Source organism: Lottia gigantea (assembly GCF_000327385.1).
Source record: "Lottia gigantea unplaced genomic scaffold LOTGIsca_46, whole genome shotgun sequence".
Lineage (NCBI taxonomy): Eukaryota > Metazoa > Mollusca > Gastropoda > Lottiidae > Lottia > Lottia gigantea.
The window spans coordinates 1,382,848-1,397,509 of NW_008709614.1; the positions used below are offsets into that span (position 1 = coordinate 1,382,848).

The 14,662-nt window shown below is 30.5% G+C and overlaps 1 protein-coding gene across 1 annotated transcript; it reads right to left on the bottom strand.

Annotated features, from left to right (window-relative positions):
• Nucleotides 1–437: 437 nt before the first annotated feature.
• On the bottom strand, nt 438–12,368 carry LOTGIDRAFT_234069 (hypothetical protein; the record flags this gene model as incomplete). Its single annotated transcript, XM_009061180.1, has 8 exons — nt 438–465; nt 2,792–3,255; nt 3,732–4,145; nt 7,763–8,059; nt 10,174–10,320; nt 10,855–10,929; nt 11,763–11,843; nt 12,354–12,368. 8 exons carry the CDS (start codon nt 12,366–12,368, stop codon nt 438–440), a joined length of 1,521 nt encoding a protein of 506 aa, XP_009059428.1.
• Nucleotides 12,369–14,662: the final 2,294 nt, after the last annotated feature.

Sequence of the window (14,662 nt, forward strand, 5' to 3'; positions counted from 1 at the left end):
AATTAAAAAAAATCAATTCATTTTAACCAAAACATAATAAAGAAATAGGTCCTCATGTTTGACATGTTTGATATAAAATTATTGATGCATTTTCATCTTTACATATATTTAGAAAAAACAAATTTCATGGACATATTGAATGAATATTGCCTTTTTTAGAACAAATATAGGTTTTAACACTATTTCTGGACTAATGTCTTTTAAACTTTGAATCAAAGTTTTTAAACACATTGTTCATTATATGCCATCAAAAGTGATCAAAAATGATTGAATTAATAGTTTATATTTAATACCATCTGTCATTGACTAAACTTGCAGCTGAACATTGCAAAGTATCAAAACTAAAATATTTAAAGTATGAAAATCTCCCTAATCTTCAGTTGAAGTATGAAAAAATGTTAAGGTTGTTGGTTTTGAAGATTATAATAATCAAAGATTTACAAGGGTTTAGGTGAAGAAAGTGGCCTGTAAGTGATAACAAAATACAAGTACACATTGTCAATATTGAAACAGACCTTTACTCTATTTTACTCTAATCATTTATTTTTCAAAATGTCAAAAGTTAACAGCAGTTTAAATTCTAACTTTCTATTTGACATTGTTCAACATGACATTTTTCAATGGAATTTGAAGCCAATTTCACTTGACAATAATAATGCATTGACCAAAAGTATAAGGAATTTAATTTCAGAGTAGGATTTGCAGCACCCAATCTTTTATGTCCAGAACTCCTATTAGGTTTCGGAGAAGTTTGATAGTACAGATTGCTAATGACAGGTTGTGGTGCAGCAAAAGATTTCAATTTGAACTAACCAAATGCTTGAGCATAAATAAGCACAGAGAAGATTAAAAAAATTAATTTGTTATCTGTATCCAGTAAAATTTTTACCCCAAATATGAAGGTAACCTATAATTATGTTTCTAAGCCTGGGGGTAAAGGCTTCTGAAATGTTTGTTAAAACGGGGAAGAAGATTATATATAATTCAGATGTAGATGTGACAGCATTATGGGTAAAGATGAGAGACAATATAAAGTTGCAGACGACATCTCAATAAGATTGACATGTTATTATAGCTGACAACATAATATAGGGTTATATCATTCTCTATCTATTCAAATCAATTTCAACATGGTGATTACACTTAGTTATATAAATTACTTCTCTCAAATTTTTTATATTATGTATTCAAGTGTGGCCCTGCAGGAAAAAAATGTCAAATTGAAATTCAAGTCTTCTGAAATAGTTGTTTATGATTAAGACAACTAGATCAATAGGACAAGTACTAGATCTTTAATTTCCTTCGGGATCAACTTTTAACTTGCTACATTATTTCAAGGTTCCATCCAATTGATTTTACAAATCAAATTAAATTCTTCCTTCATTTTCTACCTAACAATATCAATCTATTATGCTAGTAACAAGATATGATTAACAAGAAGATCAAATAGTTGTTTGAAGATACACAAGTCAAATTAATCCAATGCCTTGATATAGGAGACCTTCATTAAACTGAACACAATAACAACCTTATCAAAATTCACCTATATTTTATACATATAATATCATCTTATCATTGTCAGTAAATATATACCTTAGTGTTTATTCTTAAATGGACGACATGACCCTTCAACTCTGACCTTATAGTTTTTCATTCTCTATTGAAGATTGGCATGTCCATCTGGAGTAATTGACCAATCATTCCAATATGTCTACTTCACACATCAAGATGGTAACAAAAAATTTACAATAGTAAAACATGTTGTAAGCTTATGTATTCTAGGAATATTCAGAAAACCTGGGGGGATGGTATATCCTGTGTCCCCCCCACAAATGGTCATAATGGATGTAATGGATGTAAAAGAGGCATAATTTGGCATCCGAGAACATCAAAGTGCACTATTCAAACAATTTATGGTAGAGTGACAGGAAGACCATTCGTTCGTTTTGGGAACCATCTCCACTCACGTAGCGAATTTTATCGTTCGCATATCAAATTCGCACCTACGGTCTAACGGTTTCAATAAATCCTGTGTATGCCACTGGTCCCCCCGCATTGAAAAAGCGATCTGCACTCATGGTTTACTTGTTTACTAATATTTATCATTATTATCATTCTCATATTATTTTGAGTATGTTTCATTTTTCAAAAAGTTTTATCAAAATCACAGACATCTATTTTCAAAGCATGAGTATGATACTTCAATCATACAACTAAAAAAAGTGAAATTGTTTTATGGTCACTGGTTGTTCATTTCTTTATATCAGAGTTAATTTTCACAGTCATCTATACGTTTAGCCTATATCCTTTAGAAAGTCCTGAATGGAAGCTAGTAAAATTGATGATATGAGTCAGTCAGATTAAATGGACAGTTTTCAGTATATTGGTTGGTCACAGTAGGTAGTTCCTTTAATTACATTTCAAATACCTCAACATCCCATAATACTTAGTTCTCTATTGATATTCAATGGACCAGAAAAAATGAGACAGGACCAAACTACAATTTCAAGATGGTTGATGTTTCGAAGCAGTTCAAATACAATGTGAACAATTGACAAAACTTGATTTACATTTTGTTCACATGAGAAGGTCACTATGTATAAAACGTAACTTGATTAGAAAGAAGGTAGCAATAAATATGAACACCTTATAGAACACCTTACAAGATAGATTTAATTGGTTAAGAAAAATATCATAAGAACAAGACTGCAGTAGAAAAAATGCTAGATAAAAACACAGACCAAAAAAATATCAGAAAACTTTTAAAAAGAAAACTGAAAATTTCACTCACCCTTGTTTGGCTCTTAAAGCAGATCTTTCAGATTCATCTCCTTTATCAGCTTGGAATGGACTGTCATTTTGGTACCGTAAAAAATCTTTATTTTCATCATCTCTACGGGGTGGAGTTGATTTACCTTGGCCATTTAAGGCACCATTTCTTTTGTGATTCTCCATAGCACAAGCACCACCTTGATTAGGATTTGGACCATAAATATAGAAGCCTCCTTCTTCCGAAACATTAGCGAATCCATTGACCGGTAGTCTATTGTCATATAGTGTTCCAGTCACAGCAATTTCACTCATTGGCCTCTGTGGCTTACGTTTAGGTGTTTCATTATTTCCACTAGACCTTGCTGACTGTAAGTTATCATCATCAAAACTTCTCCACTGAGGACGATGATGAGGACTACCTCGAGGAGATCTGTCTGCTGGCACAGCAGGTAGTGGTCTGTTGACCATACGAGGATGACGCATCTGAAATAAGGAACAGTAGTGTCAAACTTCTAGACTGACCAAAACAAACACAGACAATGTTTATTTTGTCTATTGATTTATTCAATGTTTTAAAAGTCTTGAAAGTTAATTTGAACATTTTAATCCATTAAACATTGCAGAAAATCAATACCTTTAAATGTTAAAAACTTCAGTCTACATTTAAAAATAATTCAGAGAACAAATTCTTTCCCCTGAATGAATACTATTTCAAAATTCAGAAAAAAGGACAGGGGGTATAGTTTCTCAATTAATTGTGGTCTTTGGTAGAAACCATCTAGAGTTATTTCCCATTTAAACAACAAAAATATATACTAAAAATTCTGACCATGTATCAAGCTCAATTTTCACCTTAAAAAAATATGAAGTATTTGCAAATGATATTTGCTATTATTGACGCCACATTGCATGAAGAGGTATAATGACACCAAAAAGGGACGGATATAAATTAAAGATACCTTGACTTCTTCTTTCTTTTGTCCATTAGAAATTGGCTGCTGGATGTCACGATTATCTGAAAGACTAGAATTTATGGCACTACTTCCATTGGATAAAAATCTTCGATCTATTTCATCTTTTAATGCTGTCACAGGTGAACCTTTTATTTTCGCATTATTATGATTCACTTCCACAGAATTTTTCATGGCGGCCACTGATATTGACTGATGTTGATTGGATAAAGAAGGCACATTCGGAGGTGTAGAGTTACGTTTGGCTGCCGCAGATGCTGCTTGATGAACGGGTGATCGAAGTTCATAAGCTGATTCTCGTGAATGACAAGCACCACTAGGAGGAGAGGTTGTACGTCGCAATTGTAATGTTGACGCCTCGATAGGAGATCTATGTTTCACTTTATCAACAACTTGTTTGGCCTGAAATAAGAAGATAATTTTCCTCAGTCTTTTTAAAAATTCAAGAGAGGCTATACTGAAAAGTATACACGACTGATTATCATAACCAAACATCAAAAATCCAAAGTGAAATATCATCATTAAATCGTGACCTACGCTTGGTTCAACATATTTATTTGTGTATGTTTCAAAGAATCAAATGTAAAAAAAAGGTCAAGGCTATCATAGTTTTGTGTCGATTGAATATTAAATGTATTAATACCAGTTAAACATGTCTATTGATTCAGTCAGTAAGTAGCATAATATAGTAAATAAGCTATTATTGAAATTATGTACATGCCAATTTCAGACATGCATAAAATGAATTATAAGAGATGAACTGTGATATTAAAAAATGATAACAGATATGAAGAGTCTGCTCTTAGACAATTATCAAGTTGAAATTTGATAAACCAGTGTTAAGGTAGAAATAAGCTTATTGAAATGAAGAAATGATAAAAAAACAAACAGATGTCTTGAAAACAACAGCATTAAAACAACAGTTAGCATTAAACAAATCAATAAAATTAAAAACACTGATAATATAAACAAAATATTTAAATAATATATCAAATATTGGTGAACTAAAGAAGAAACTAATAATGCATCAGAAGAAAGGTAAGAATAATAATGTAATCCCTTTTTCATTGGATATAACACAGGTAATGAAATTTTTAGATGTTAAAAGTTCAAGAAGAATCTTATTCAGTAAAATTTAACAAATGAAACATAACAAAATTCAGAAAAAATTCAGATCACTTCATACATCACACTTAATACCTCAAAGCAATGATCCAAAATATAAATTTCACAGTACAAAATTATTTTTAATTGTTCAAAACTTATATAAAGTGTACACAAAGATTGATGACATTCAAATTCCACTTAACGTCCACTTCACAGAGTTGTGCAGTAAACTACCATGGAAGAAGTATTTGTATATTTGGTGTGTTTTAAGACTTGAGCTGACACCATATCCTAGCTATTTTCAACATTTCCACAATTAAAACAAACAACATATTGACATAGTCAACAAGTCTTAATTTAACATTAACTCTACGTAATACACCGATTTCATTCACTTTCTAAACTAACAAAACCTCTTAGAAACTTAGAAATTTACAGACATAAAATGATTAAAACATCTCAAATTATTTGTTCATTTTCTTACCTAGCCTTGATATATTATAGAAATACACAGTGACTTAATGAAGAATATATCTTTGTTTATTCAACGACTAATCTTTGAATGAAAAACATGTCTTGTTAAGTTTAAACTATCCCACATACAACAGCTTTAAGAAATCTACCAAGTATTTATATCATGTTAAAGTGTTTTAGTATATTTTCTTTATAACTGTATCACAAGACTGTTAAGTTTTCGAAAAATTATCTTTGAAATAAGCAATGATACACTTTGCAGAAGATACAGAAGACAAAATAGGACATATTACCTTTAAGTCTGCAATCTCATGTTTTTTGAAGAGGTCAGACCTGGAGAAAATCTGATGATTGACATTCGATACCTTATGGTAGATACTAGGGTGATTTTCATTATTTTTTTTTTTTCATACATCGATTTTATTGTCCCGATGGGCTGAATGTTAGACAGGACCATGTCATTGTGTATTGAGACTATTTCTGACCCATGTAAAATAAAGAGTTTATTATTACATTGTATTATTATCCTCCAGTGTTATCAGTATTCAGTTTAGAGATAGACAGTAACCTACAATTGGAATCATCACTACTTCAGGAGAGGACAATATCAAAATAAACAACATGCCATAATACAATATAGATAATACTGATACAAACCAGGCTATAAAACATAGATCAGGATTCAAGCTATTCAATCTCTATTTGCATATATATATCAATATGTGTTTTGCCAAGTGTACAAGAATGACACAACAAATTCTGATTTTGAATATCAAATAATTCTGTTATTATCTATCATCCGATCAAATCAAGATTTCAAATCAAGCTTTCAATTCTTCTCTTCTGTTGAAGTCATTCTAAACTTAGATAAACTTTGTATATATATATATATTTCAGTTCTTGGCACTTGGTACTGTAGCTTGAATCTTGATATTGTCTTCATACAATAAATACCATACATGCTGGGTTGGAGGGAAGAATGGTCTAATATGAATATATAATATAATACATACATAATACACTACCTTCTTAGGGCTATACCCCAGCAACTGTAACAATAAATTTACATACGGTACTTAATTTCAATGCCATGATATTTTAGACATTTTTAGTTGATAAAAATGGTATTATCAAAAGAGATGTAAACAATTTTGATCAGCAACAGTAGTATATAATGCTTTAAACATTTTTTTGGTACAAATCATGGTTATATCAATATATAAGTAAATAAATACATGTCCATACAGAACATTGGATACCACTCTGTGGCTTTATTTGTCTCCTGTTAGGAGAGTTATCAGAAGAAAGCAGGAAAGTACTGGCAAAGATCAGACAAATAAGAGTAAACATCATCAAGAATAATTCAAGATGACATATGCAAACCAAATCAGTCATTAAGAGGAGTAATTGTACACTATTCAGGCTATATTGCTAATTTTGTACATGCTATAAAATGTACAAAAAGTATGGTAAACATCTAAATTGAGCTTTAAAGGGAGACAATTATTGTTCTTCAAATAATACAATCTTAGTAATCATGTTAACTTATTTTCAACCATCTCCTTCCCATTCATGGCCTTAGTTTGATTTTTTAACTTTTTACACACTACACATTGAGCACTTTAATTGAATAATTTGCACTTAAAAAATTGCAAAGGTTAAAACATCATCCAAGAGCTCATAAATTTGTAATGATATGTACAAATTGTACATTGGTAACTTTAAAACACTATAAAAAGAGAGATTCAAAGAGTTACAGTTGCTGTAGGCTAAAATCATTCTCATTCAATCAACAGAGTCATGAAATTAGAACAGTAGAAAATAAAATCTAGGTGAATTAGAGCTAACAATGATATCAGTACATGGCTCACCACAACAGTTAAAGCAGAAATTGAAGACAAACAATTGAAATATGAAGGAATTTCCTTTATGTGGTCAATAATAATGAAATAATCTCCAAATACCAACTTTAAAAAATGCACAATGGCACTAGATTCCTTGTAGCTCATTAAGCTGATCAATGTCATGTTAGCCATTCTTACCTTCATTACTTAAGAACCCCTCACACCATAGCGATTACCAGTTGTCTAAGGTTACGAATAAGAATAGCTGTCTGTCGAATGCAACTCTCATGCAACTGAGTTGTGAATTGCATTCGGTACCCATGACCGCTTTCATTTTTTGCAACCATACACAACTGGTAATCAACCATACACAACTGATAATCAACCATACACCACTGATAATCAACCATACACAACTGGTAATCAACCATACACAACTGATAATCACTATGGTGTAACTGACTGAAAACATGTTACTGGATTTCGATATATATCTTTGATATATTTTCTATTTCATTACAAACTTGCTTGAAAAATTCAGGAAAGTAGAAACACAGAACACTAAAACAGATTTATAATATAAACTATACATACCCAAACCTTATTTTTCCCAACAACTAATTCTCGTTCTTTTTCAGCTGCAGTTTCTTCACTCACTTGACGACGATATTCTAAATGTTGAAAAGCTTTTTCTGAAAATGGTGTAGGTGTAGCTATCTCGTTTAATTTGGCCTGGAAATTTTTCTGTTCCTGTTTTTCCAATTCACGAAACTTAGCTTGCTGCTCCATGACTTGCTGCTGAATTAGTTCATTAAATGTGGGCTGCTTTTGTCTTTGTTTTGCATAGGCCATTTGAAAGGCATTTCCAACGATGGCATTGAGTTCCTCTGTCTGAAAATATATTGAAATCATAATCTAAAATAGGAAAGCAAACTATATAAAAATAACTATCATAGCGACAAAAAAGGGACCAAGAAACATGTTATGTAGGAAAGCAGTACCACACTGTTACAATTTGGAATAATTTCTATTGCCAGCGAAATGTTCTGTGACACAGTACTTTTAACTACATACACATCAACTTCAAGAATCTTATATCATTGGAATAATAGTTCAAGAGAGGGGTAGAATTTCAATAAGAAACTACATTCTTAATTGATGGCAAACTAATTTGATGGGATGGTTAGACCCCGTGTGAGCAGATTGAGATATTTTCTAATACTTATCAATCTAGTTCACAACTTGTCTTCTGTTTGAACATGACAAATTAACACAAACACATGTTTATGTTTTGCAGCTGCAGAGTTATATCATTAAAATCAATATTGTTAAGTTTAGAAAAAAACCCTGAGTTATGAAAGCTGTTTTGTACTGTGAGCTATATATATTGAACTTATATTAAATAATTAGCAACTAAGGACAAAAATCAGTGACACCCTTGTTAGCTTGTTGGTCAGTGGTCCAATTTTCGTCTCAAATATGAAATGTTGAAATTTCTTTAACCATGATCTAAACATGATGATAGTGTTTAACTGTCATATCCCAGTTTATCATAAAATGTGTTAAGTTTAAATATGATTTCTCCTTACAATCCATCCTAACGATCCATGACAATATTGTAATATTGCACATTATCAAAACAAGAAACTAATGATATATTTAGTGGACTACTCGTGTTTATGCTTTGATAATACGGAATAAGTAACACCTTATCACCAGCACAATTTCATTAACTTCATACACCTTCATTAAATCAGGTGGTTAACCTCAAACAGAATAAAATACCACACGACAAAACAAACAAATAATCCATGTCTAGAATTTACACATATAGATCTATTATACTTTATATTCACTCAGACATGTACATCCTTTTTAAAATAATACCTTTCACAGTCACCTGTATTCATTCACTGAACACAATTACTCTAATTGACAGTAAGACTGCATATTTCTCTTGTCTTCACTATCTATAGTCCAATCTACAGGTGTGTTCATGAGGTGCAAGTCTCCTTATCTCAAATGATTCATGTTGGTTAGAAAAAGAATTTCAAAGTAAATCTTCAAGGATTAGTGAGCTACTTTAGTCCGTCTGACACCTCAACTTGTACTAGTCATTACACATTACTTCTATACATGATTTAAAGGAACATGACATGAGAATAAAAAAAGATGTTCACCCAGACATTCCTTAGGTTGTATATGTATCATTAATGAATTTTAATGAATATATCCAAAAATTGACTACACTGGCACTACAGATATCAATTCCTTCTTCTGTTCAGTTCCAACAAGAATGAAATAATCGGGATAAAAATCTATTAACTTTGGAATTTCAAGATTTCCCAATAAAATACAAATCCTCCTTAAATCTTGTCAATAATTAAAATAATAGTATAATCTAAATTCCTCAGGCAAAAGTGGAAAAGATTTGAAGTTTTTATTCACACGCTATGACCTAATTATTCATTATTCAATAATAACAATCACAACAACTGTCAAATACAGGTTTCTCTACCTACACCAAAGATTAAATCTTTCACTTTAATGGAAAACTTATCACAAACCATCCTAGTTTATATTGAATATTCAATTCACAAGTCAAACAGTCACATATTGATGCAAAGATTGTTTACTACATGAATTTCTGAATTTAGGATTATTGATTAAAAGTCGATATAAAAACTAAAACTCATTGAAATAATAAGTTGTTTACTACTTCTAAAATATCATGTCCCACAGGTAAAATAAAGTTTACAAAATCTGAATCAAATTACAGTGCATCAATTCTATATATCTTTTCTAGACAAATTTCCAACAGTCAAGATTTTCATTGTGGAAAAAGATATGTGTCATTGAAATTGATTGCTATCAGATATTTAATAATTTGTAGAGTAAAGCTTATTTTCTGCAATAGTTCACACTTGTTGTTCCATAACACAAGCTGCTATTAGACAATGAATTTATTTAACGTCTAAAAAAATATAAAAACTTGACAAACCTACCTCTTCATTTGTATTGGTAATAAAGGCATGACAATATTGTACATTCATATGACCTTTAGGTTCACGAGCTAACACTGAAAACTGGCACCAATCTGGGTCACATGTAGCGTAGGATATACGTTTTAAAGCATGTGCCATATGAACACTCTGAAATATAGAATAAAATTGTCATTTAAACATAATGCAAAGTCAAAATCTTTGGTTTCACATTTTTTTTGGAAGAAGTCATGTTCTTTACAAATATTCAAATTCTCTACTAGTCAATCCAATTGTTCTTTTTTAGTCACTTACTAAGAACAGGAGAATGAAACTAATGATTTTCCCAGAGAAATATGTAATTTTGACAAATTGTCAACTAAAGAGGTGAGAAAGATCAGGTCAGTGATTCAAGCCAAGAGAAACTACAGTGCATAAATACAACTTGTTATTTACATGGGTTGAATATATTGCTAAATAAAAACATATTAATGGTGTGACAAGTATTATATTATCTGATTATTTGTCATTTTCTTAAATATTGGTCTATTGTCAATATTTTACTTTAGCCTACTTGATAATAAAAATTTGGGAGCCATAAAGTAGTTTGTCCACCAACAATGTAAGCTTATTTTTAAGTCTGTGAAGACTGTTCTTCTGTTCAAGACATACATAATTGATGGTTGAAAAAAGAATAAGTTATACCTGTCCATCTTCACTACAGACTTTTATCCCTGATAATGATATCACTAATAATACATCTTTATTCTGTGTTACATTCTACAAAATACATCAACAAAATATTATTTTTCTACTAAGTGTTAGCGATGAATCTTGATGTAGATTTAGACGTTTTGCTCAATGTTTCTTCCATGGGTCCTAACTTGCTACATTTGCCATTACCAACAAATTTCTATTTTCTAGATCATTTTCAATTGAATATTTACTGATGTACATCTTTTGAACAGAGCCATTAAACAAAAAGAGTTACTGACAGTAAAAAAACAAACAAAACATCCAGATCTGATAGTGACTGTAAACCCCTTATTTTCTCTAGGAATTTGATATACAGAGCTAGTAACACAAGTGCTAGAACTTATATATATACATATATATAGAACCTATTTATACATATATATATATATATATATAGTGTTTTATAGTGTGTTTCTGATATTATCAAGTAAAATAATACATAATTCATATCATTTATTTGATATTTGTTATATAATAGCTTTTAACACATTTTGCTTTTTAACATATTTTACTCTAAGGTACACCAAACATGTCAAATCAAACATTATTTATAAAATCACAGGTAAAAAAAATACACTTTAAGAGTTAAAATTTATATTTTATTCCAAGTAATAATAGAAAGTAGTCTACAACTATTTGCTCACATTTTCTCTTCATAAATACAGATACAGGCTAGGGTCATGTTGACTTACAATAAACCGGTGTGCAAAAATCAAAATCATCATTAAAAGTGGGCAGTGGTCTTTCTCATAGTTATGTCTGTATGCTACACCTGTTCAACAAACGTGTTGATTTCATCATGGTTTGACAAAATATTGTCTGGAAGAAAGTAATAAGAGATTAATCATTATACTTACTCGCATTGATTCCAACTCTTTCTGGACATATTCACTTCGAGTAGCTTGATCTTTACCAACCACCGAAAATGATCCAATGTACTAGAAAGAGAGAGATATTTTCATCAATTGATAGACAAATACTATGTTAACATTAGACACGTTATCACAACATGATGCATGCATACTACCTGTCAATCACACCCTACAGGCAAACTACATTTAAAGTGACAACTGCATTAAGTGATGAAATCAATTCTATAACTCACTTTCAAATATCATAAATCATATCTAATTATTATTTTTCAGTACAAATTTATTGCCTGGTCCATAATTTTTATGATAATAAGTTGATTAAAATCATATTGATATATAATAATTGATTGTTGTATGTATTATCACGTCAATCTGACAATTAACAATGTGTAAATCGTATCAAGTATGATGTTTGTACATGTTAATATTAAAAAAAAACAACCGGATCCATTGTTTAAGGTATAACCAACCCATTAAATATATAACATTTCATACACTTAGCTCCTCAGGTTAAGACCTTGTAATACTTTGCTTTCAGTGTGCTTTACTATTTATAACTGATGCTCTAAAGCTTACAATATTTCTATCCATTCTTGTCTTACACAAAAGCATGGATATTTTATATCTTGTTATTAGGTCTGTGTTGAACACATATTACTTTCATCAGATTGCTTAAAGTTTACTTAGTGAAATATTCAAACTAAGTAAGATGTATGTAGTGTCACTTTAACTCAGGTGAAAATCTACTGATCTCTTGTATAAAGACAACACTGAGTCAACAAACATCGTGTGATCAGAAGACAATTTAACAGTCTTTTTTACACAACAAACTTTCCTCAAAATTCTTCAGTACACACTCATCATACAACAAATTCAACTCCATTTTATACAACAAACTCATCATACAACAATTCAACAACCATTTTATACAACACTCATCATACAATAAGTCAACAACCATTTTATACAACAAACTCATCATACAACAATTCAACAACCATTTTATACAACAAACTCATTATACAACAAGTCAACAACCATTTTATACAACAAGTCAACAACCATTTTATACACCAAACTCATCATACAACAAGTCAACAACCTTTTTATACAACAAGATTTCAACGAGATACACACTCATCTCACAATAATTTAACAACCTTTTTATACAACAAACTTTCTTCCAAATTCTTCAATACACACTAGTCATACAATTCAACAACCATTTCATACAAAAAGCTTTCCTCCAAATTCTTTAATACAAACTCATTTCACAACAATTTAACAACCTTTTTATACAACAAAATCTTCAATACACACTCATCTATTTTTATCAACATTTTCACAAAAAAAATTTTCCTCAGATTCTTCAATGTTCATCTTGTCACAATTTAACAACCTTTCCTCCAAATTCTTCAATTAGTAAGCTTATACACCCTAATTATATCTTTTATATTCACTTCTCTTTACATCATCTAATTGTAATAATGATATAAAGTAAGGGCTGTGTCACTACTTTAAACTAACCAGACCAGTGCTTCTCAACCTTAGTGATGTGGAAGTGTTCCTCCAAATCTAATCCTTCCATAAAAAACTCTGTCATCTTTAGAGAGGATTTCCTCCCCTGTCGATAAACACTGAACTAGAGCTGTGAAGACCAATCCGCAATATAGAACAACACTACAGCAGCATTATATATTCACAATAAACTTTTGTCAAAAATATATCAATTTTTAAACTTAAGTTCTACATGCTGGTGTATGATTTTTCTAATTGATTTTTCCAGAATGCTTTTCATTTGTCAAAGTTGCAAAACAATCTCAACCATTGGTTGATGCACTGAAATACATTATCATTTGTACAATGTTTCCCTCAAGTGTAAAGAAAAATTGTGAAAAAATGTCATTTTGACTTCAACCTTAATTTGCAGCTCTTATTAGTTGTGTTATAAGCCTACACACTGAGCACAAGAAAAATTATGAAATGAAGACATGACTTAAAAGTAGTCTTAACTTCATATAAAATGTATTATCTCCCTTTAATTGGATTCTTAACTGAATCAGCTATCAAGCTGACTGCCTAATTCTCCACAGTCTTCATTTATGAATATAACAGAAAATTGTGCAATTTGTTAGCTTTTCAACCATTAAACTTTAAACATAGTAGATCTATTACATTAAAATATTTGTTTCTTAAATGTATTATAACAGTTTGCTATGCTATAGGACATCACATTTGAACAGTAACATATTCATTAAAAATGAAACAAATATACTAGTCAATTAAGTAGAGGAAATTAATCTGATTCTAAAACAGGAAGATTAAATTGATTGTTCAATCTATGAGTCAATAAACAATTGGTATCCATCATGCAATGCTGCAATAAGAGTTGAAATCTAACTGTGAGATAATTGTTAATCATTGAACAGACTGATTGATAACATCTATTATTTATCATTTAAGCTCATCCAGGCAAACATTTAAAAAATATCTTGTCATGTACAGTAGTTGTTCCTGAACTGGAATAGGGTTTGAAATGTCTGAAATTCAGGATCTGAATTTTGAAATGTGGAATTGTATGGTTACTGTAGAGGAGTTTGTCTGAAATAGTATATCTATTTCGTTTGTAAGTTTCTGAATGTAAGATAGATTTGATCAAGCCATTAGTTGTCAGGTTGATGAGCCAGGATCAATACAGATTAACGTTATATAACAAGAGACAACCATGAGATTTATAGAATAAATGCTAACACTAGTCAATAAGAGATGTACTGATATCTATTATGTAATTACTGTCTTTAACAAATCTTTACTCTAATCCTCCATAATCCTATATCAGGATTAGTAATGACCCAGAAATATCCACTCAAATTGTAGGGGAACCA